The sequence below is a fragment of the Staurois parvus genome, unplaced genomic scaffold (genome assembly GCF_062004578.1).
Source record: "Staurois parvus isolate SC_StPar_1 unplaced genomic scaffold, SC_StPar_1.0 ptg000175l, whole genome shotgun sequence".
NCBI lineage: Eukaryota > Metazoa > Chordata > Amphibia > Anura > Ranidae > Staurois > Staurois parvus.
Genome location: NW_028317971.1, coordinates 4,557,226 through 4,581,088, shown reverse-complemented (window position 1 = coordinate 4,581,088; position 23,863 = coordinate 4,557,226). Strand labels below are relative to the sequence as shown.

Here is a 23,863-nt window from a genome sequence, read left to right as displayed (position 1 = left end):
TATTGGTGCCAATAAAGGAGGAGAGTCTAATCTTCAATATTTTTTGTCTTAAGGTCATTGTTAATCAAAGAGATTGGCCTATAATTATCTTTTTTTTCTCCCAGGTCTTTTTGAAATTTGGAAACCACAGTTATGTAAGACATATTTAAATTTGAATCTAGTGGTTTGTTTGTTCAAATTTAAAAAAAAAAATGGGGAAAAAATTTTCAGAAAACTTATGATAAATAGCTAAAAAGAAAAAACATCTAGCCCTGGTGCTAAGCTACGCTTAGCATGTTCCATCACATAAAGTTTTTTGTCCACTGTAACAGGGGAGTATAAAATGGTTCTGTGGGCTGGAGACAGTTTAGGAATATTTAGCCCATTTAAATAGGAATGAACTGCCTCCTGGTCAACTTCAGAAGTGTTACTATTTAAGGTAGAATAATATTTATGAATGTCCTCTAATGCACGTTGATGATTTTGGGGATGTATTCCTAAATAATATTTAATTTTTGTGAGTGCTGAATACCTACATAGTTACATACAGTAGTTAGGCTGGCTGAAAAAAGGCCAAAAGTCCATCTAGTTCAACCATTGAAAGAAAAAAAATGTATCTTATTTCCACAGTTGATCCAGAGAAAGGCAAAAAAAACTAGCAAAGCATGATACCATATGCTCCTGCAGGGGCAAAAAATCCTTCCTGATCCCCCAAGAGGCAATTGGATATTCCCTGGATAAACTTTACCTATAAATGTTATCATCCAGTTATATTCTGTGTATCTAGGAAATAATCCAGGCGTTTTTAAAGCAATCTACTGAGCTGGCCAGAACCAACACTTGAGGGAGTCTATTCCACATTTTCACTATGAAGAAACCTTTCTGTATTTGAAGATTACATTTCTTTTCCTCCAGACGTAAAGAGTGCCCCCTTGTTCGCTGTGATGACCTTAAGGTGAATAACTCTACACCACGTTCACTATATGAACCATTGAAGTATTTATAATGTTGCTCATATCCCCCCTTAATCTCCTCTTCTCAAGAGAGAAAACATTCAATTCCTTTAATATTTCCTCATAGCTGAGCTCCTCCATGCCTCTTATCAGTCTGGTTGCCCTTATCTGTACTTTCTCCAGTTCCCAAATTTTCCCTTTGTGAACTGGTGCCCAAAACTGAACTTCATATTCCAGATGAGGTCTTACTAATGATTTGTACAGGGGTAAAATTATATCTCTCTCTCTCTGGAGTCTATACCTCTTTAAAAACAAAAGAGGATTTTGCTTCCTTTAGAAACTGCAGCTTGGCATTGCATGCCATTATTAAGCTTGTGATCTACCAGAACTCCCAGATCCTTCTCCACCACTGATTCCCCCAGTTGTACTCCCCCTAGTATGTATGATGCATGCATATTCTTAGCCCCCACGTGCATAACTTTACATTTATCAAAATTAAACCTCATTTGCCACATAGCTGCCCAATTAAACAGTGCATTGAGGTCAGCTTGTAAGTTGGAGACATCCTGTAAGGACATTATTCCACTGCACAGCTTGGTGTCATCTGCAAAGACTGAAACAGTATTGTTAATCCCAGACCCTATATTGTTTATAAATATATTAAAAAGCAAAGATCCAAACACTGAACTTTGGGGTACACCACTAACAACCCTAGACCATTCAGTGTATGAATCATTAACCACTATTCCCTGAATATGATCTTTTAACCAGTTTTCTATCCATTTACATAAAGAGTTTTCCAAGCCTGTAGACTTTACCTTACACATTAGCCATGTGTGGGGAACTGTGTCAAATGCTTTTGCAAAAGTATACCACATCCACCGCCACCCCTCTGTCCAATGTTTTTCTCACCTCCTCATAAAAAGAAATCAGATTTGTTTGACAACTTCTGTCTTTCATGAATCCATGCTGTCTGTTGCTTAAAATATTTTTTTTCAAGCAAGAACTCATCTATGTAGTCTTTTATTAAACTCTCCAATATCTTCCCAACTATTAAACTAACAGGGCTATAATTACTTGGTAAGGATTGTGATCCCTTTTTAAATATAGGCACCACATTGGCCTTATGCCAATCCAGTGGTACTATGCCAGTCATCAAGGAGTCCCTAAAAATTAGAAACAATGGCTTTGAAATTACAGAGCTCAAAACTTTAAGGACCCGTGGGTGTATGCCATCCAGGTCAGGTGCTTTCTTAACCTTTATTCTGCTTAAATATTTCTGGATCATATCAATTGTGAGCCAATGTGGATCATATGCGGCTGTGTCAATATCATGCCCATTATGCCAAGAGCTCCCCCATGCTCCACAGAGTATACACAGAGCTGAAGAAGGTATTTAATAAATCTGCCTTCTCTGTGTCCCCAGTCACCCACTCTATTTTGTAAAAGGCCTACCTGGTCGGACCTGACTTGTTTACTAATATATTTGAAGAATTTTTTGGGGTTTGTCCTGCTATCCTTTGCACTCTGTCTGTTTTAAATTTTTGCGGCCTTGATTTCCTTTTTACATATTCTGTTATATTCTTTGTAATGTTTAAATGATAATAGCGTTCCTTAATTTTTATATTTTATAAAAGCTCTTTCCTTATTGATTATAGATTTTTTAGCTTTGGCCGTAAGGCACATAGGTTTGATTTTTAGCCTTTTAAACTTGTTGCTCTTGGGAATATATTTTGAAATGTGTTCACATACAGTCTTTTTGAAAAACTCCTATTTACTAGTTTTAGGAAACAACTTGGACACAAGCATAGGACCTATTTTGTCCCTTTGAGGGCAGAATTTAAAAGTGTTCCACTGAATACTTTTTTTTCCAGTTTCATAGTTAACGCTAGTTAGGATTAGCTTAGTTGCTTCAATTTTTAAGCGTAAATCATTGTCAAGAGTAGCTTTATGAGATCACAATTCTAATTTTTAATTTCTGTCAACATCTAGAGATAGAAACCACTCACACATAACCCCATCTAAGTTATTATTCAGGCTAATCAAAGTGCATTGAAAACTGAAATTGCATTCATACATGGGAATACTCAGTGTGACATTCCCAGGCATTATTCTTTCTAATCATGCTTTCTGGAAAGCATAGACACTAAGGTGGCTCCAATTTCTGGCATTGTTTTTACTTCGGTCTTTTTCAGCCCCTTGCAGCTCATAATAATAAAACCAAAAACTTGACCCTACAGCAGGTACTATTATCCCTCTATAGAGACCCAATGAATGTGACAAAAAATGTATCCATAGCAACTGCTTCAGGTGACAAAACTAAGAGCCGCAAAGAAAGAATTAAAAGGAACAAAATTGTGCCGAAAGTTGTTTTTTTTCCTGCTTATCTTTTCTTGTGCTGCAGTTTATGACAGCAATAATAGCTTCCTCAGAGAATCATTGTAGGCAAGCACACGGCACAACGGAGCTGTTATCACATAGATAATAGACATTTAGAACTTGGCAATATTGCTTAGTCATTATTGCACATATGGAGAAAGAAGTACCTGTTTGAAAATATAACTGGATCTTTACCTTTTTTCTGACCAAGAAAGGGATAAATAGCTCTAAACATGGATAAAATGGATGATTTTAGGAGCATATTCACCACAAGAAGTCTCAGCTGACATTTTCTTGTGGAGAAAAGTTGCAAGCTTCTTACGTAACCTGTCGTTAAAGTGATAAACCACTGGCTTCCCACCACGTTTTCAGTCAATTCAGATGAGCCACAAAGGTTATTCCGTGCACACAGACATTTTCAACATCCAATTTATCATGTGCAGTGGACTGACATACTGTATGTGCCAATACAAGGCATTAGCAGAAATATGTCATTTTATCTAAGGCAGGCTTGACATTATCAATTAGATGTATTTAGTCCCGACTGTATACACCTGTGGGAAAGCACTATAAATGATAAAGACTGCATATATCTATATTTAAATACTTAATGCAAATTTTATCAAACAGCTGTTTAAGTGTACAGTACCTCTTAAAGCAATGGCTATTAGAAAAACAATTCTGGATAATGAGATAATAAGCAATCATTAATGCTATCCAACAAACGCGGAAGTTGTCCTAAAGTAAGAGAGCCCAGTCAAAAAAAAACTTAAAGCGATACTAAAGTCTTGGTTTTTTTCTTAAAAATAAGAAACATGTTATATTTACCTGCTGTGTGCAGTGGTTTTGCACGGAGCAGCCTGGATCCTCCTCTTCTCGGGTGCCCCGCCGGCGCTCCTGGCCCCTCCCTCCTGTCGGGTGCCCCCATAGCAAGCAGCTTGCCATGGAGGCACCTGAGCAGGCACTCTCCCGAGCCATGGCTCTGCAAGTCCATTCACACATGCCCCTCCCTCTCCTGATTGACTCACTGGCTGTGATTGACAGCCAACTGCTCACACTGCTGTCTCAGCCAATCAGGAGTGAGAGTCCCCGGAGAACTGAAGCTCTCATGCACATCACTGGATCAAGAGGGGGCTCAGGTAAGTGTTGGGGGAGCTGGGGGCTACTACACACAGAACATTTTTTATCTTCATGCATTCTATTACTTCCTGAATGCATACTGTATAATTTCATTGTTCTGTGTTTGCTTCCTCTAAGCCCTGGTTCACATTGGTGCTGTGCCACACTGATTTGGAAAAAAAGGTTCCTGCCCTTATTTTTTTGCGATTTCATGTGCGACTTGCATAGACATCTGTGCATAATGGTGCACAGATATCAGACAAGTCGCACATGAAATCGCACTGGCTTGAGGCTTTTAAATTGCGCTATTTTCAAGTCACGTTCAGTGTGAACCAGGCTTAGGCAGATTTGACTCTGTTTGGTAGCTGTAAGAAATTTTCCATTTCTGCCTAATACATCAGAGACCACGTTGAATCTGCAGAGAATGCATGAAATGCCTTGGATGCATTATAAACATGTAAGCAAAAGAAGTTTCCAGATCGCCAGATTCCTATAAAAAGGGAATAGGGTGGACTGGTATATTGCCATTCTGCTTGGATTTAAATCTTAAAGTAGAATTATATGTAAAACTTTTATTTTGGATAGAGCAAGGGAGGGTTATAACTTGCCAAATTTGTTTTTGCCATTCGTGTCCCATTGCAGTGATTTCCCTTCACTTCCTGTCCCATAGCCAAACAGGAAGTGAGAGAAAAATTAGAGAAATTCCTTGGGGACCCCCAGATCCCCATTGGAAGATGTCTTCCCTATTACTTTTTTTATATAAAGCTGATACACCCTAATTGGATTACAATATGGGGTTGATTTATTAAAACTGGAATAAATAATAAATCTGCAGCAGCTTTGCATAGAAACCAAACAGCCTCCATTTGTTTTCCTTTTTTTTGCCAAAGCTTAATTGAACAAGCTAAAGGTAGAAGCTGATTGGCTACCATGCACAGCTGCACCAGATTTTGCACTCACCAGTTTTAGTAAGTCAACCCCTTAGTTTGCTAAAGCACTTTGAATCATAAACCACTACCATGTTGTCTTCCTATAAAATATTGGTTTCACCTTTTTAAAAATCCTGTTTTGCATCTCAGTGCTGCTGATCTTCTCCACCTTCTTTCAGCCACTCCCTGTCTATATGAACACAATCCAGCAGAAGCTGCACATAATCTCTGAGCTCGCTCTGATATTGTCAATGGTAGACCATGCCAGCGCAATATGTGCAGGCAAAGTCACGTGTTGCCTCCACTATGGGCTCAAGTGACAGGGTGACAAGGGAGGAGCACATTTTGACTATAAAATATCATTTTTCCATATGTTGGTACTTGATAAATAAAGAAGACTTTAAAAGACAATGTTGTTTGATACAAGTGTTTAAAAATAACATTTGTAATCTGGCAAGAGATTAGGATATTTACAATAAGAAAATAGAATATTACCTCTGGTATCTTGACTCTTCCTTCCTGGAAGGAACATGTCTGTGGATCATGGGTACACACATGTCTGTATTTACACCAATGACATTGATATGGACTTTCCACACAAGAGAGGCACCTGTAAACAAAGAAGGACATGCATTTTATAGAATTTATTTTAATCTTCAGCACCCCAAGTTACATGTATGTCAACAATAAAGTTCATGTTATTATTAAATGTAAAATATATTTCAGAATTATGCAGATTTATTGTATAATTTTTTGATAGGCCACTGAGAGACACTATGTAAAACATTTTTTATTATGTCTATGGCCCTTTTCACATGGGGGAGATTCCACTCCAATCAGCATGGATCTGTGAGCTGAACCCCTGCTGATCGGAGCAGAGTGGGATGCATGTAACATCTGTATCTACTTAGTTTCTGTAGAGTGGACACAGACAGACCCCACTCTGCTCTATGGGTGGCCTGGTGTAAACAGACATCACTGTCCATTTACATCAAGCTACCTCTGATCTAATACATCAAAATGGAAAAGTATGCCTTTTTTAAAATGTAAAGCATTGTGCAAATTGACATACCCCACATCAGTCGAGCATCATTTTCAGGGTACCTTTCATACCTGGTATAATTGTATGTGTATGTTCTAACCTAAATTAATAAATGTTATTTACTTAACAATGGTTTAATGGCAGATGGTTGGCAGTTTCCTTTATTTCTTTCAAACCAATTATGTAGTGTGTATAGTAGAACCCAAACAGTAATAATACAGTGGATGCCCAGGGCACCAAATAATAATCGAACATATACAATCTCTGTTCAAGTCTACCCTTTGCCATTGCTTTAATGTCCAATGTTGGGATGAGCTCAAGGTTCTGTCCGAACTCATGTTCAAGCTGAATTTTGCTTGTTCAGAGGTTCATCGAGGAGCGAAATGAAATGTGCTGCCAAGCCAAGCTGTGGCATGAAGTGATACATTGAGCAGGGGTATTACTATCACAGCTTCCCTTTAAGACTGGTTGTTAGGGTGTTGGAAGCCACCAGAGTAGGACTCAACACATTTTTTTTTGTGTGAGGTCTCCCTTGACATCCATACCAGACCCTCATGTAGGATAAAGGTCTAATTTGTTTACAAACAGAAATAAGCAGCTGGGAGCTGTCATTTACTGGCAATTTAGGTAATAGGTTGTTTACATTGTATGGATGTGTGACTTCACAGGAAGGTTAAGAGCATCCCCCGGACACTTCACCCCACCCCCTTCTAGTCCTGACCAATTCTCAGCTGTCAGTGCTCTCACACTTTGAATGCCAATTACTCAGACATCCAACACTGTAACCAAATGACATTTTTATAGAGTTTTATTTGAGTGGTATTTAATTGCCACTGGGTTTTTAATTCTTTTTCTATATAAATGAAAAATTAAAAAAATGTTTAATTACAATTTTGCAAATAAATAATATTTCTTCATTAATCTTGGACAAAATGTATTCTGCTACCCTTTTTGGTAAAACAAATATCCCAAATCAGTATATACATACCGTCACCCAGGCAGCACAGTGTCACTACAGTGACACTGTACTACTTTTGGGGGGCGATCCGTATTTTTTTTTTTACACTGTGACTGCTTTTACAGCCATGTTGACTGTAAAAGCAATCATTTCTTACTCTCTCTGGTTGCATTCCTGCAGCCATTGTGACATTTTGTGAGAGCTGTGACCATTCACAAGCTTATCACATGATACATGGCTGCTGTGAATGACCTTGTACCATGTGATCTCTGTGATTGACCACAGAGCTCAAAGTAGTAAACAATGATGTCAGGAATGAGGATTAGTGGCTGAGGCCTTTCCATATAATCAACAAGCCTGACTCCTGGGGCTGGTTCTGAGTGGCGTCCGCACCCCTTTACTTCATTTAAGACACTGGAACAAACTTAGGACGCTGTTCCTTTCATTCCTATGCTGTGAGGTGACTCTTACTTTTGAATCTGGCTTTAGAGCGGTGCCACTAAGCTCTATGTTGATGCCAGGAAATTACATTTTGTTTACTACTGTGCATGTGATCCCTGATTTTCCAAACAACAAGCATAAGGTACAGGGCCCCTGTAGTGATACAGTGATTCATGTTCCACTTATCTGGTGGACACGGCAGACACAGAACACGCCACTGTGTGCTGCTCCTAGGAAGCAATGTTTAGAAATGTCCACCTGCATCAGCGCTGCCTTTTCTCGTCTGACCCATCCATAAATGGCCGGACAGGAAGAGGTTATGTTTAAGCAGTTTCTCCCTACTGAACAAAACTTTGAAAAAAATGTTTTTCTTTTGTACATGTCCCCCCATAACATTTCCCAGTCTCCTGTGCCCTTTGTTTGACAACCCCTTGCCTATTAGTCTAGAACATGGCCATTACTGCTTTCTAAGACTCGGCTCCCATTGACTTCAATGGAGACTGTATTCATTATTTGAACTGCCACAAACCGGGCCGAGGTACCTTTGGCTCATCATTAATCTAATGAATAGGTGCATAGCAAAGACGTTTACTGTCAACTGTGTTTACATTATTTTTTATGATATAGTGTATTTGTTTGCTTTAAACATTTTCCAAAAATGAATAAAGAGACAGTTGCAATGAATCTAAGCTTTCCTTAACTTGCTCCACTAACATGATTGAACTTGGGTCACTTTGAGTTAATAGAGGTATTATAAGGGCATTCTGATTTTAAAAAGAGTTCCCGTATTCCATCTCTGAAAATTGCTGTGTATGGTGCAGAATGACAGCTCTAATGCAGCACAAATCAGTATCTGGCAGGTCCAAAGTGTAAAGTAGACTTTCCTACTATGTGCCTTAAACAATAAAATCTTTAACAAAAAAAATAAGTGCTTGCAAGCCGGTGTGTGACTAAACGTTTGTGGAGGAGATGGACTCCAAAACCTGTGGCTACTGAATATAACAGAACACTGCCAGGAATGATATCACATTTGGTGCACTGCGAATAAGGGAAAACTTGATCAGTGGACAGTGGACAGTGGCCACACAGTTTTTACATGAAGTAATTTTACATTTTGTTTTAATCATCTCCTGCAAATCCAGGAAACTTGGCTTGGGTACTGAAAGTCTTGCTTTGATAGATTCTCTAACAAAGAGAATGTTGTGGCTGCTTAAAGGATTTTTAAAGAAGAGCCGATGAAGCAAGGGGGGTTGGTAGATCAAGCTTGAGTATTATATTCTCATGTGCTTATGTCCAGGTCTGTACCTGTGTGGTATGATGAAGTAGGAACCTCCAGGTATCCACACACAAAGCACCATGCTTGATTGAAAATCCAAGGAATTCTTTGAAGCAAACAGATCATTCTTCTCTCCTATACTTCCTATTGATCAATGAGACTGTCTAGCTCACCTTTGGCCACCAGGGAGCTGGAAAGGGCAAGCTGCAGTGCAAGACAGCCCTGGAGTTGTGTAGAAATAGAAGGCTTTCCATATTTACCTATACTTAGAATATGTGCAGACACCTAGAGGAGCCTGCTCTGTTACCCCATGCCCACAAACTTTGAAAGTCTATGAGGGTTACTTTAAAGTGTCACTAAACCCACATAATTAAAAACTATCAAGAAATGCTGTATTACATGCTGTTTGTACTTACTCAGTCACTATTGAATTATTTTTTTGTATTCTGCTAAAAACGTGGTTGATCCTGCTGGCTTATGTCTCCTTTTCTTGGTTCATATCCCAGCTGGGGATTTTGCAGAGCAGTGTTGGCAGCTACTGCACATGCTCAGTTTTCAGTGTATTTCTATCCTGAGTATTTCCTCCCTATCACATCTGAGCACACAATAGGAGTGGGATATTACATCTTGATTGATGGAGGCTTCACCTCTCTGTACTTCTAACTCACAGGCTGGAGGGGTGTGACACGGCCTGTGACCGACAGAAATCCACCCACACCATGTTACTGCCAAAAAAAATTAAGGACTTAAACCGGAGTTCCACCCAAAAGGGGAAGTTATGCTTTAATGCTTTGTCCCCTGCTCCCCATTAAGGATTGGCACCTTTGGGGACCAGGGGGGGTCGGGTACCCGAATGTGAAAGGTACTCGCTCCCACTTCCGCTGCGATCGCCTAGGCGATCGGAAGCAGAAGTTGTCCTCCCTCTCCATAGTCTTCTGGGACACATGACAGATCCCAGAAGACTACGAGGCCATTCACAAAGCACAGCGCTTCTCATGCATGCGCAGTGGGCACCCAGCTGTGAAGCCGCAAGCTGTCACAGCCGGGTGCCCACACTAAAGATGCCGGTGCCAGGGAGAGAAGACGGCCGGTGAAACCAGCAGTGGTGAGGACAACCGCTGGACCGAAGGACAGGTAAGTGGCTGTATTTTAAAAGTCAGCAGCTACAGTTTTTGTAGCTGCTTACTTTTTTTTCAGCTGGAACTCTGCTTTAAAGAACCTCGTGCAACTCTTTCTCTGCATACAGGCTGGAAAAGAGCTGGGTCACATGACAGCTGTGTAAAGATTTGGAAAGAGGTACATAGAGCAAGTCATACCATATGATAGCCATTCATCTCATAATTTTACTTCTCAGCGACCTAGAGTACAGGAGGGGCACTCCACCAAAAGCCAAGGAACTGTGCATGCCTGTGCAAGACATTCTGGTGCCACCAGACACAAAGTTAATTTTGGGAGAAGATGGGTTATTCTTTTAAGATGGGAGGCTTACAATCACAGGCATGAACAACCCTTGTGTAACCCTGTCCTGTGTCAGCTAGCTGTTTTAATGACCATGGAACTAATACAAACACATTTGTCTGTTTTCAATATTTAACATCACACTGATCTGTAATTATAAATCCTCTAATAAAAAGTAAACTGCAACAACCTATTTTAGTTATCCAATATACACAGGTTGGAATAAACTATAAGTGTTCTGAGGTCAAACTTTGTTCATAATAGATGCTTATTTAAGTGGAACTTCACTCTCTCAATCAACACTGACTATTTGTAATCGTTATGCTGCTAGCGTTAGTAAATTGATAGGAAAGTGTATCATATTTACTTGTTTTAAACTTTTTTTACATTTCTTCAGTTACTTCCTGGTTTCCATGCCTAGGCAAATTATGTCATATATCCCAGGAGTCTTCAGGAGGGGAAGGGAGGGTTCTCAGCTCAGCCAAAGCCTGAGCTAAGGACAGATGGATTCCAGCAAGTAACTGCTACATGAATCACCTGCCCTCACTCAAGATGGCTACTGCCAGAAATACCAGGGGGTGTTTTTCAAAATGAATTCTCAGCAAAATAAATCATGGAGACATAGATGGATAGGTGAATTTGCTTTGAATATTAATGATTTAAATAGCATTTTTGGTTTGAGGTACTCAAATGCAATGCAGTTCTACTTTAAGAGGCTTATAAGATTACCACAGCACTCAAACAACATCTGTATTTAGTAGGCACAAGCATTTTCTACCAATATTCTATGGATTTTTAAAAGCTTATACCAAAGCCATGCCAGAGTCAGCAGCAAGGTGTGTGTGTATATGTGTAAGGGAGGGGGTGATGTCTTTTTTATTAAAACAAGCCAAGAAGAATAAAACACCAATGCAATACTTGTTATTTAAATTGATAACACACACTCACTCTGATAAATCAAATTAAAAATGTATACTGTATGATATCGTGTCAAGTCAAAACATAGACAGCTATGAATATTTAAATTTTTTTATCATTATTTCTGCTAAAGTACTGTACGTGAGAACAGAATTGTTGAACTGTTTGTAATAAAATTATCACCATGAAAAAAAACCCACAGTACAAGAATGCTAAACCGAGGAAAAAGCTAACAAGTACCCATTACAAGTCAGTAGGCTGTACATATCCATTCTGGATTGATGAGGTGTAGAGAAAGATATCGTATTATGCACCCATTATACTGATACACATTGTGTTGTTATTTTAAATACAATGCTATTGTTTACTTTATTTCTCCATCAAAAATATGTACATACAAAATTCTATTGAAAGCATTCTATCAATACCATTTAGGTTAGCAAATATATCTGTTATTTTATTTATTTTTGCTATGCAGCCAATTGCTTTTTATCTTATTAGTGATTTTAGGCTAAAGGGGATAAGCAAACACTACTTTCATTGTCTTCCACCTGTATCATTGACAAGATGTCAACAAGTGATTGAGAAGCAAAATGTCTTTCCCCTTACAGTACATTCAGTTTTCTTAATATCAGGTTTTGATTATTCTCGTATCAGTTTTTATTAGATTATGAAACATGAACATACCAATATCTCTAACATAAAACAAGTCATCAATGGTTTGGCGACACTCTGCTGATTTCTGGGATATGTTCCAAACCAGGAGATGCAGTGGAATATTTCTTGGACAAAATAGCTGAAGAAAAATATGACATACACTGGCTAATCCTAGAACACTGTCTCAGAAGTATTTTAAAAAATTATGGGATCCTATGTCATAAAGAATAATAAGATTTTATTTATGTGTCTGTATCCTGGCAAACCAAATAGTAAAACTGTTTTAAAGGTAAACCTCAGAATTATATTTGAAAAAAAAAACAATAAATGTAATTTAACAACATCTAAGTTTCTGACTTTGTCTTGAAGATTAGCCTCTTGTAAGCCCTTGCACAGAAGTACTAAGAGGAGAAGAAGGATGGACAACATTTTGAACCAGTCAAGCTCTGCTGCTTACATATGTTCCAATAATTTGCTTGCTGATAGGTGGACAGAGCAAAGTGAACATAAATTATCTGTCCAATGCTGCAGCATGTGTTGATCCAGTCTTCTTGACAAATTAGTGCTGCCATTGCATTGGAGGTTACTGATTTAGTTGTACTGTCTGGCAAAGTGAACCAGGGTCTGACAAATGGATGCACAGAAATAAGTGTAACTAAAGGCAAAACATTTTTTATTATTATTATTATTAGTATTGGATAGAGTGGATAGGGATTAAAACATATCTACGTTTTTACTGTTTTCTGTGCCCCCATTAGTGAGATTTATCTTCTCTATTCGTCCAATTTATCAATATCATTGAACAAAAAAATTAAAAGAAAGTCCCAAATTTAGGGATATCAGAACAGGAATATAGGGGAAATCTTCCAAATGGGACACTAATGCTGGTTACATTAGTGTCACGCTGTGATTCCCTCACCTTGGATGGATTTCTTTTCACTTTCTGTTTTGGCTATGGAACACTAAGTGAAGGGAAATCTGTCATATGCCGTAGAACACAGGGGACACAAAAAAGATGACAGAGCTTATAACTCTCCCTTACTCTATTCAAAATGGAAAAAAAAAAAGTTTAGTTTTTAGACTTTAGTTGCACTTTAGCAATACTTTTACACGTTAGCAAAACATTTTAATCCAGGTTGGATGACTAGATTAAATTCCTCTTAATTCAAGAATCAATGTTATAGATTATAACAAATAATATAATCACAGCAAGTTAGGTACAAATAATACATTTATCCCTCGGAAAGAGCCTGCATACAATTAAGACAAGAAAAGGAATTCAGAAAAAGATTAAAGGTCTAAACTCTTAGCAAACCTCTAAAAATCTGTAATCCACCAGCATGCAGGTACAAAGAGCATTTCCCCCACTGGTAGCAGTTTAAAAAAAGAGGCAGCAACTAGCAGACATGATTTTCCAAAAGAACCATGTTGGAGTTTATAAAGCTGCATTCTTTTAAGACCAGTTAACCAGTTGCCTGCCTTCAACGTGTTGCACACGTCCATAACATCTTCTGCTCTGTACACAAGGAAACTGCCTGCAGTTTCTCCTCTCCCCTGCTCCCTCCTTTGCACAGCTCCATGAGACCTGATGTCTGTAGAAAGAGGAGCTCCCAATCCTACGACTGGGAGCCAGTCAGAAGCTTTCCTCATTGAATGATCACTGTGACAGCCAATCACAGCGATCATTCGGTGTAATATTTGTAAACAATAACAAAAGTAACACACTAGCTGTCTTATAACCTCAGTTCCCTGACAGACAGCAATCTGTGAGTGAGAAAGCTGCAGCTAACACAGAAGAATGTTTTTTGTGTGCATAGGGAACTACTTAACTCTTAAAGCGGAGCTCCACCCAAAAGGGGAAGTTTCGCTTTAAGCCTTTGTTCCCTGCACCCCATTAAGGATTGGCACCTTTGGGGAGTGGGGGGAGCGGGTACCCAAATTTGACAGGTACCCACTCCCACTTCCGCTGCGATCGCCTAGGCGATTGGAAGCGAAAGTTGTCCTCCCCGTAGTCTTCTGGGACACGTGACATATCCCAGAAGACTACGGAGCCATTCACAAAGCTCAGCACTTCTCGCACATGCGTAGTGGGCACCAGGGAAAGAAGATGGCCGCTGAAACCAGCGGTGGTGAGGACACTGCTGAACCGAGGGCCAGGTAAGTGTCTGTATTTTAAAAATGTCAGCAGCTACTCTTTTTGTAGCTGCTGACTTCTATTTATTTATTTTTTCTCAGGTGGAACTCCGCTTTAATTAACCAGAAAATTCCCTTATTTTAGCTTTATTTTTCTACTTAACCCATTAATTTCAGTAGATCACCCTGTATAAGCACAGTTTAACAATTTCATCTCATGTTCCATGTTTCTATTTCAAATTATCTGTTGGAAAAAAAAATATCATAAAGCACACACATACATTGATATCTTTAAGGGTTTACTGTTAAAAAATATGTGGTTTAGGGTATATCTGTTTTATTTTAAAGAAGTAAGATCTTTAAAGTACTGATGCATTATGAGAAAAAGTAAATATATGCAAAATGTACAAAAAAACAAAACTATTATTTTGTAAATAACTGTAACATGCTTTGTACCAAAAATGTTATTTTAATGTTACAGTAAATATAACAAGCAGCAGAATAAAATGTATATGTTTTCACAACAGTAATGGTACTTGTGTTCAAAATATTACTGACTAAACTTGAAAAAAAAAATTTTTTTCTAATTTTTACTCTTTTTTTCCCCTTAAAATGCATATAAATTAAAAAAATTCTCAGAGGACCTTGGGATCACAAGAAAGCCCTGTTTGTCCCCAAAAAAATTATATATATCAATTCTGTATCATAAGTAAGTACAAAGTTATAAACTCATGAATTGACACATATCGGAAATATGAAAATATGGTCTGGTCCATAGGGGGTAAACAGGTGTGAGAGCTGAACAGGTTAAAAAAAAAACAGAAATTGATACCGGGAGACAAAGTGTAAACCTCTACTGCAGGCACTACTTCTCACTAATTCCCTGACATATGGAGCTGGCTCCCAGTGGTTGCTGGCTGCTTTACATTCCTAAGACTAAAGCAGCCCATAGATGATGCAACTTTCATTCCTTCCACCACAGGTGGAAGAAAAGAAAATTGCTTGATTTTCCATTAACATAGTATTGATGGGGGAATCCCTCCTGCAGCGCTATTGTGCTCTGCTGGTGAGAAGCCTTCCCTCCAGAACAGAATGATCGCATGAAAAAGATATGATAGGCTGGTTGTGCTGAAGTCAATAGATGGATCAACTTCAGTACACCCAACCTGCTGAACAAGCCGACATTTGATCCATTTAGGACCGGCTTTAATTTTCCAGAAGAAAAGGAAGCCACTCATTTTGTAAAAGCCTTCAGCTAAATTTATTCAAAACTCTCAATGATACAGACACCTCCATCTGCTATGTGCCAGTACTAACAAATTTCACTCCAAAAGGAGATTACTCATAGGGTCATCTTTACCTGGTGGGCAGCTTCCTTTTCTTGCGAAGAAGTGCTTATCAAACTCCATTGAATTCCACTGAAAGTGCTGACTGGATAAATGTAAACATGTGATATGATGATGTTACCACCGTTCACCATCAGCTAGCATTGAGATGGACATACTGCGGGCACTAATACAAAAGGGCTTTATAGTACAAGGAGGACCATAGGATAGTACTGAGAAATAGCATGAACCATTAAACAGGAGGGTCATGTGTCATGTTCTGCTGAGAGACTTGATGTTAGGGTGTTCTGTTTGAAGCCCTATAAGTATTGGCAGCATTATGGGGAGTTAAGCAGGCATGATATCAAAGAATATTTGGCTGTCAATAAGGAGTGGAGTGATACAAAAGAAAACATGAGTAAGCAGAGGCCATGTGTTTCAAGGAAAATTTTGCCAGTACAGTAAGAATGGGTTCACTTGAGCACTGGAAACAAAACATAATTTAATACCAAGTTTGGTTGCCATTTTGGCTGTTGTAATACTGCTCTCCTGGAGGGGGCAGCAGAACAGAGGTTCAATTACAAAGGCCAGTTATTTAAATGTTGGCAATGTGAGCTTTTAGAAGACATTAGAATTACCTTCCTAATTTAAATGTCCATCTAATCAAAACAAGGGTGCTCAGTAAAGGTAATGGCACAAGGTGGAAGATAGTTGTGTGCCACTATGGAAAGCAAGTGCGGCAACAACAGTGTGTTATAAAAGGAGCCGCAAAGCATTCCCGGGCCATCTGTGTTCACCATTAAAGTGTTCATAGACCTTTATATATATCCAGTAAAGTGACTGGAATCAGGTGATAAACAGAGATTAAACAAATCCTCCTATATAAGTTGTACCAGTCTATCTGCAGGTTCTCTTCTCTACATCTGTTCAAAGGCCAGAATTTATAAAGCTTGTCTGAGTTTCCAGAAAGCAGGGAGTGGAGAGCTGAAGTTATATTCTGTGAAGAAAGCTGAGAGCTAATTGGAGGGAAGGGACACACCCCTTCAAATAGCTCACAGGGACAGAGCTGAGGCTGTCAATCAGCTGGAGCTCCCTCCCCTGCCACCATTTTACCTCTTGGTGTCAGGAAAACTTGTCAGAAGTGAGTAAAACAGAAAGCAGAGGAACGAAGCATCAGACATAAATGAAAGATAATGCTCTTAATTGAGACAAGTACACATTATAAAGGGATATGCTTTGCTCATATTTCATGTCTGAGATTTACAACCACTTTAAACAACACCCAGACACTTTTTACTGCCTGATTGTACAAGACTTTAACTACTACAGTGCATGCAGTAAATAATAAAATGGTCAAAATAAAATGGGAAGTACTCCTTTTACCAGTGACTAGCACTTTTAAACAGTATAATATCAGATTTAGAAAACTATCCATTAAGTACAATAAACAATCAATATTGCACTGTACAGGTTCCAGCTATAAAGATGCTGACATGTGAATGAAACAGTAGGGAGCAGCATAGTGCTCAGGGTATGAGGGCAGGATGTCTAACAAAATAATTACTCAGGGGTCTGGGTCGTCATGGGAACCAAAGCATAAACAGAACACAAGCACTATATAAAGAATTGAGAAAGCTATTCAATTATGCATTGTGTCTTTGGCTAAAGAATACACACAAAAGGCTAGAATCCCATGCATTTTTTATGTCAATGTAAAGTTGAAAAATAAATGTCCACACATATTGTATCTAGAGCAGTCTAAGGGTATTTTTTAGACTTAATAGGTAAGATGGTCAAGAGTGTATTTTTTGAAGAGTTAGAATTGCAGGTTAATATTCATGTACTGTATTAAAATGGTCCATTGCACCTTCAACAGCTGCCTCACAATTTACAATACATATGTCTTTAACTAAGCGCTGAGAAAACTGTTGGCGCTATATAAATCCTGAATAATAACTGTAAATATCTGTTAACAGATACAGTAGGTAGGATGGTCAAAAGTTAATTTTTTGAAGAGTTAGAAGTGCAGGTTAATATTCATGTATTGTATTAAAATGGTCCATTGCAACTTCAACAGCTGCCTCACAATTTACAATACATATGTCTTTAATTGTATTTCATTAATAAATGTCTTGGAAAATCATTGTATAAAATGGCTATGGCTTTTTAGCAAAACAACACATGCGCATACTATACGTAATATTGGTTTGCCAGCCATGTATCCGGAAACATACTATGAACAGGAAACAGGTCCTTATCATGTCTAGAACATTTTCAGTCATAAGGGGGTGGACCAGATTGGGACATTTAATTTTAAATTAGATTAATACTGTTTCATCAATATTATTACATAAAGTAAAAAATATTTGTACTTACGAGTTGTGAACACTGCAGTTGTAGAAGACAAAGTTGGTACTGGCAAACGTCATTCCAGTTTCTTTGGACTTAAGTTGTAGTTGGACAATATGATGGTCACCTAGAAGATAAGGAACAATATGACTAAGTCAGTTTACCTTAATCTAGCGTCTTTACTTTTCAAAGTCATATATGTGTACAATGTCACGAAGGGAACCTTTTCTATTATTATATGGTGAACTCCTTGACATTTGTTAAACATTTTTCTAAATCAAAATGATTGAAAATTCTAAACTTTAAAATCAACAATAATCTATGCAGTATACATTTCATTAATGGAAAAGAAGGTGTCCAAAAATCTCGATAGTCATTGTCCATTTTACAGGCAACTTCACTCAGAATGTGTAGCAAGCAGTGAGCAATTTTTCTTTACTGCCCCTCCCAACTACAAGTCTGAGTCTTCTTTTTAACTGGGTGCTTATGGGGAAAATGATTTTATTTTCACATTTTCATTAGAAAGATAAGATAATTCTTATTGGCTGATATGGGGAACATATTTGAATTTCATTCCCACCAGTTGTATAGAATACTATCCCATGTTCCTATGATAATTTGACAATTAAATATTTTCCAGTCACCAAAAAAGTAGGATTATTCCTGATATAAATTGGGGGAATCAGGCTAACTTTCAGAATTCACTATAAATTCTTAATCTGCCCTGACAGAATATTGGCTAATAAGCAAATATAATTTCTACAGTACACTCAGAAACTTTATAAAGTAAATACTATATACATCCACTTCCAGGGCCCCATTCTGACAAAGGAGATTTAACATTTTACAGATTCAGCATGATCGTTAAAACCAATGCAAATTCAATTCAGCTGAATGCTCCATATTTTTAGAATAATTATTGCTTTGGGGAAGAGTCTTAAACTATTTATATATATATAGCAGTTCATTCCTAGATTTTTACTAGAAAGCATATTGCATACTGCCACCCTGAGTATTTCATACCAACATTATTAAAATTGCAAAATGTAAAATTATTCTACTTTCTTTCCAGAGGCTTTCCCAGAACAGTTATCTATTAATGACTCGTACATTTATTACTTTTTATAACATATTTTTACTTTTTTATTTATTATACAGTTTAAAGCCTAACATTATGATGCTAAAGACTGTACATACATATTTTGGGTACATAGTTTTAAAAATGCAAATAGCAAACACAGGGTATATTTATACGTGCTTTAAACAAGATTGATATACCTTTCACCTAATATTCACATATTTTTCTAACTAGAAAATGTGTAAATCCTGGGTGAAAGTCATGTGAAAACATTTATAAACAAACACCTATATGCTTAGTATAGACTATTTAACGTGACAGTTCACAAGGTACATACTGTTGTAGCAATAAAAGTTGAAGAGAAGCAGGTACAGTAAGAACGCATTAAAAGAGAAAGTATGTGTTTTTTTTATTATACACTTTTTTCTAAACTGATGTAAATATTTTGTTTGCCTTTCACTTTAAAGTTGGCTCTTTAAGTATCTTATACATACCGTATTTTACTTCTGTGCTGCTGCCATTCATTGCTGAGGGTGAGGAGTAGAAGCTCTCTGTAAGCTTCAGTTGGATCTCCATCTACACTTACACAGGGCTGAGGACACTCTTTCAACTCCATGACAGTGCTGGTACAATCATTAACCACTTCAAGACCGGACACTTTTACCCCCTTCCTGACCAGGGCAATTTTCAGCTTTCAGCGCTATCACACTTTGAATGACAATTACACGGTCATGCAACGCTGTACCCAAATGAATTTTTTACCATTTTTTTGAAACAGATAAAGCTTTATTTTGGTGGTATTTATTCACCGCTGGGATTTTTATTTTTTTTTGCTATGTAAATGAAAAAGTCCAAACATTTTGAAAAAAAGTGTTTTTTTTATAAAATTTTGCAAATAAATAATATTTCATCATAAATCTTTGCCAAAATTTATTCTGTTATCTTTTTAGTAAAAAAAAATCCAAATTAGTTTATAACAAAAATTATAATTTTTAAACATTTTTTTTTACATTTTTATTTTATTTTTTTATATTATTATTTTTTATTTTTTTTATTTTTTTACATACTGTCACCCTAGCAGTACAGTGTCACCATGGTGACACTGTACTACTTGTGGGGGGTGATGAAGATTTTTTTTTTTTTTTTTACACATTGCTTTTACACCCATATAGGATGTAAAAGCAATCATTTCTCTTTCTCTCTGTGTGCATTCATGCACTCATTGAGAAGTACTGACTGAGCTGTGATTGGTCACAGCTTGTCACATGGTACAAGCCTGTTGTGATTAGGCTTGTACCATGTGACCTCTGTGATCATTCACAGATTTCACACGTAGTAAGCAATGATGTCACAAGTGACATCTTGCTTACTACTTTGCATGTGATCACTGATTGGCCAATCAGTGATCACATGATCGGGACCTCGTACAGAGGTCCCGTCCGACGATCGGTGTTTCACTGTGTCCGGAGGACACAGCGGGCACCGGATCGCGGTGCTGCGCGCTCCCAGGGAGTGCGCACAAGCAGGGTGAGGGGAGGCCATTTATAGACGGCCACCCGACCCTGCAGTGCCACCGTACGGCCGGTCAGGAAGTGGTTAAGGACCAGCGCTGTAACATGAGAGGAAGTAAGTCATATGATCCAAATACATGGACGTATCAGATTCTCTTTGTTCCCAGAACAGAAGGTGAGTATTAGTGACAAGTCAAACATAGTAAGGTTTGGTTTGGGGTACGTATGGAGAACTTGAGAGAACAGGTGCCAAATCTGCACCCCACTAAAATCAATAGAAGCCAAATCTTAGAAACCAGTAATGACCATTTTTTAGGCTAATACGTAAGGGATTGTCATACAAATGGCAAGGGGGGCTGGCGTTTCCCTGGGGGAGATTCAAATGCAAAAAAAAAGAAGCCATTAGGGAAATTTAAATGTCCGCAAATGTTTTTTTCTTTGCAAAATGTCACTTTTGCTGTACACATTCTTCACCAAAAGCTAAAAAAAAATGTGGGGTCCCCTCAAAATCCATACCAGGGGGAACTCCAAAAAAAGTTTTAAAAATGGGGCATAGAACCCCCAATTCCTTGTATGCACACAAAAATAGATAAAGTGGGGTCCCTCCATAGAAAATCAGGAAAGGTGGGGGAGACTGTCCCTCACTCCCTTGGCTGAACAGGAAAGGTGGGGATGAGTGTCCCCCCCTTCCCCCTGAACCATACCACATGCTCTGAACATTGTAAGAGTACCATGCCAGGGGGGACCCCCTTGATGAAGCACCGTGTCCCTATGTTGGTAAGGACAATGGCCTTTTCCCCACAACTGTGTTGGATTTTGTGGGTTGGGTGCTTACTGGAATCTAGAAGCCCTGCCATGTGAATTAGTAAAGGGTACACAGTACCCAAACTAATTCACTAAAAATTGTAAACAGTATATAAAAAACTCTTGACAAATGACCTAACACCACAAGCAAAATCAGGACTGAACATAAGTTAAGTCTGAACCTGAAGCTGATCCCTAATGAGTATAAGCAGGGAGGAGACAGGGCATTCAAATGAACATTTTATTCAAGCTACAGGCTGTCACGGGCAGCATGCCAGGTTTGTTATTCCTTCACCATGCCCCACTAATCTTGAAATCCAAAAAAAATTAGCAGGTGTGTCATAGTAACTGTTAGGCCTATTTGCCAACTTTCCTAACCTCCTTATTAGCTACAAAGGACATCCTCACTGTTCAAGAGGAGAAAAGAAGAGCACACAGAGGCAGACTACACAGCAGAGAGATCTGATAGTATTTTCCCTATTGGTACCACAGATTTTCAAACTAATGGAGTGCTTTTCAGAGAAACAAGGTGCATGCAGGTATCTTCATGTTCCTACATTATCATGCTGCCAGTGGTTGTCCATCTGTAGGTTTTCTTTAAAGTGAACCTTTAACCAGGCTATGGACATTCAAGTATTTCCATGTAAGTTTCAACAAGCAGTAAATTAGTCTTTCACTACCCCCTATATCTGCAAACACTATGGAGCAATTTATCTTCAAAGTCCACAACAAAAGCACTAGGTTCTTTATGTCCTCACCTCTCAGCATCTCAACTTCCACTGTTACTCCTTACAAAGCCCATCCTCTATGTTTTCAATAGAGAATAGCTAAAACTCTGCTGGGTCAATGGTAGGAGAGCGAAGCAAAGTTGAGGTGTCTTAAAAAATTACTTTAATGCTTTTGCTGTGAACTTTGAGGATGAATTGCTCCAGTGTGCAGCTACAGGGGTTAGTAAGGGCTTGTTTTAAAGCTCAGTTACTATTTGTTAATACAAAATGAATATCATTTGAATATGCATAGGCTGCCAACAATTACATGTTAACTTCATCAAGAAAAGGGGTCTACTAGCAAACCTTCTAATAAGATTTAGTAGTACTATTAGCATTGAGGTCCTGAGGTCCATGGAAGGGTAAAATATATCTGGTAAAGTTTGAGTTAAGGCCTAATTATTCCCTCCATAAATACTGTAACAGGATAACTTATTTGGGAAGGACAAAAAAGTAAACGAACTTCCGAAACCATAATTAGTATGTAACAAAAATTGCAGAGAGAGGACACCTAATACCTATTTAAGATTCTGCATGTAATGGCAATTATTGTTTTCTTTTCATGCTGCTACTGTCATATTATTATAGTTTACAGCTCTGGTCTTTGCCTTCTACATTTTTTAACAGCAGTCCATGCCCATATATTGAGGCAAGCATACTGACAATTTAGATCTACTTTGGTGAGTAAGATGAGTAAAAAGACTACATATTTATCAGCCACATGGTGTGTTCTTAAGTTTTGATTCCAATTCATTCAGCACACACATCCCCTGCATCCTTTACTTTCTGAGCAACAGCTTCTCTTACCACAGGGAGCTGAAAGTCTGTACTTGCCAACTTTCTGTCATTATCAGACACTGACCCTGCACTCCGTATCTCCTCCCGGGAGGTTTCTAGGGATTCTTTAGAAAGACATCTTAACAAAACACTAAAGGCAGCCAAGTGTGAGACCTTTCTGTGATGAATAGTTATTCAGACCAGGCACACAGTGCAGCTTCAGTTAAATTAGCTACTGTACCTAAAATAAGCACAAATAAAGGAGAATTCTTCAACAATATAGTGCATTTGACTCATCCCTCAAATTAGTATAATTAGAATATCATTCCTTGAGATAATGGAAAAGGCACCTATAAAATTTACTTTTCAAATTACTTAACACAGTATCATGAGAAATTTTACCCTAAATGAAATAAAACATAACAACCAATTAAATTTCAGCTTTATTCAGCCCGGAAAATTAAACCTGTTTATTATTGCCTAATTTATATTGCTCTTTGGTTTGGATAATAAAGCCCTTGATTATCTACTTGGGAAAATACTTTCACATGTTACTGTTCATAAGAGGAGTTGAAGAGGAGGTTGATGATGTAACTTATCTGAAAGATGTCTAGAAAGGTATTCTGAAAACTGTCCTGCACTCCTTCTAATGTTGGTGTGACCAGTATAATAAAGGATATCAGTAACCAACAAATAGATAGGCTGCCATTGCTCACTAAGATGAGACTAAGATTCAGTGGCTTTGGTACTTGTTGAGATACTGACCAGTTTTACGTTCAGTCAGACTTGCCCTGCAACTTATTTGTTTAAGGATAATGACTGAATTGAAGCCAGATACAGCTAGGTAGCTAACTTTTTTATTAGGAAATCAGCAATAACAGTCTAAATGTGTGTCTTACAGCATGTTCCCTTTAAAATGTTTGCAATGAATGTCTCATATTTGTATTTTGTTTTTGGGACTCCATTCTGGAAAACCTTTAATCCTAAAGGTACACAATTGTCTTATGCTG

General features: G+C 38.0%; 1 protein-coding gene across 1 annotated transcript in view; it reads right to left on the bottom strand.

The window, feature by feature from the left end:
* Positions 1 to 23,863, bottom strand: part of PLXNA4 (plexin A4) — a 925,294-nt gene that overhangs the window by 229,240 nt on the left and 672,191 nt on the right. The window contains exons 8-9 of the mRNA XM_089676880.1: positions 17,944 to 18,043; positions 5,855 to 5,969 (exon numbers count right to left, since the gene is read on the bottom strand). Coding sequence (XP_089533006.1) covers positions 5,855 to 5,969; positions 17,944 to 18,043 — 215 coding nt within the window. The remainder of the gene's footprint in view (positions 1 to 5,854; positions 5,970 to 17,943; positions 18,044 to 23,863) is intronic.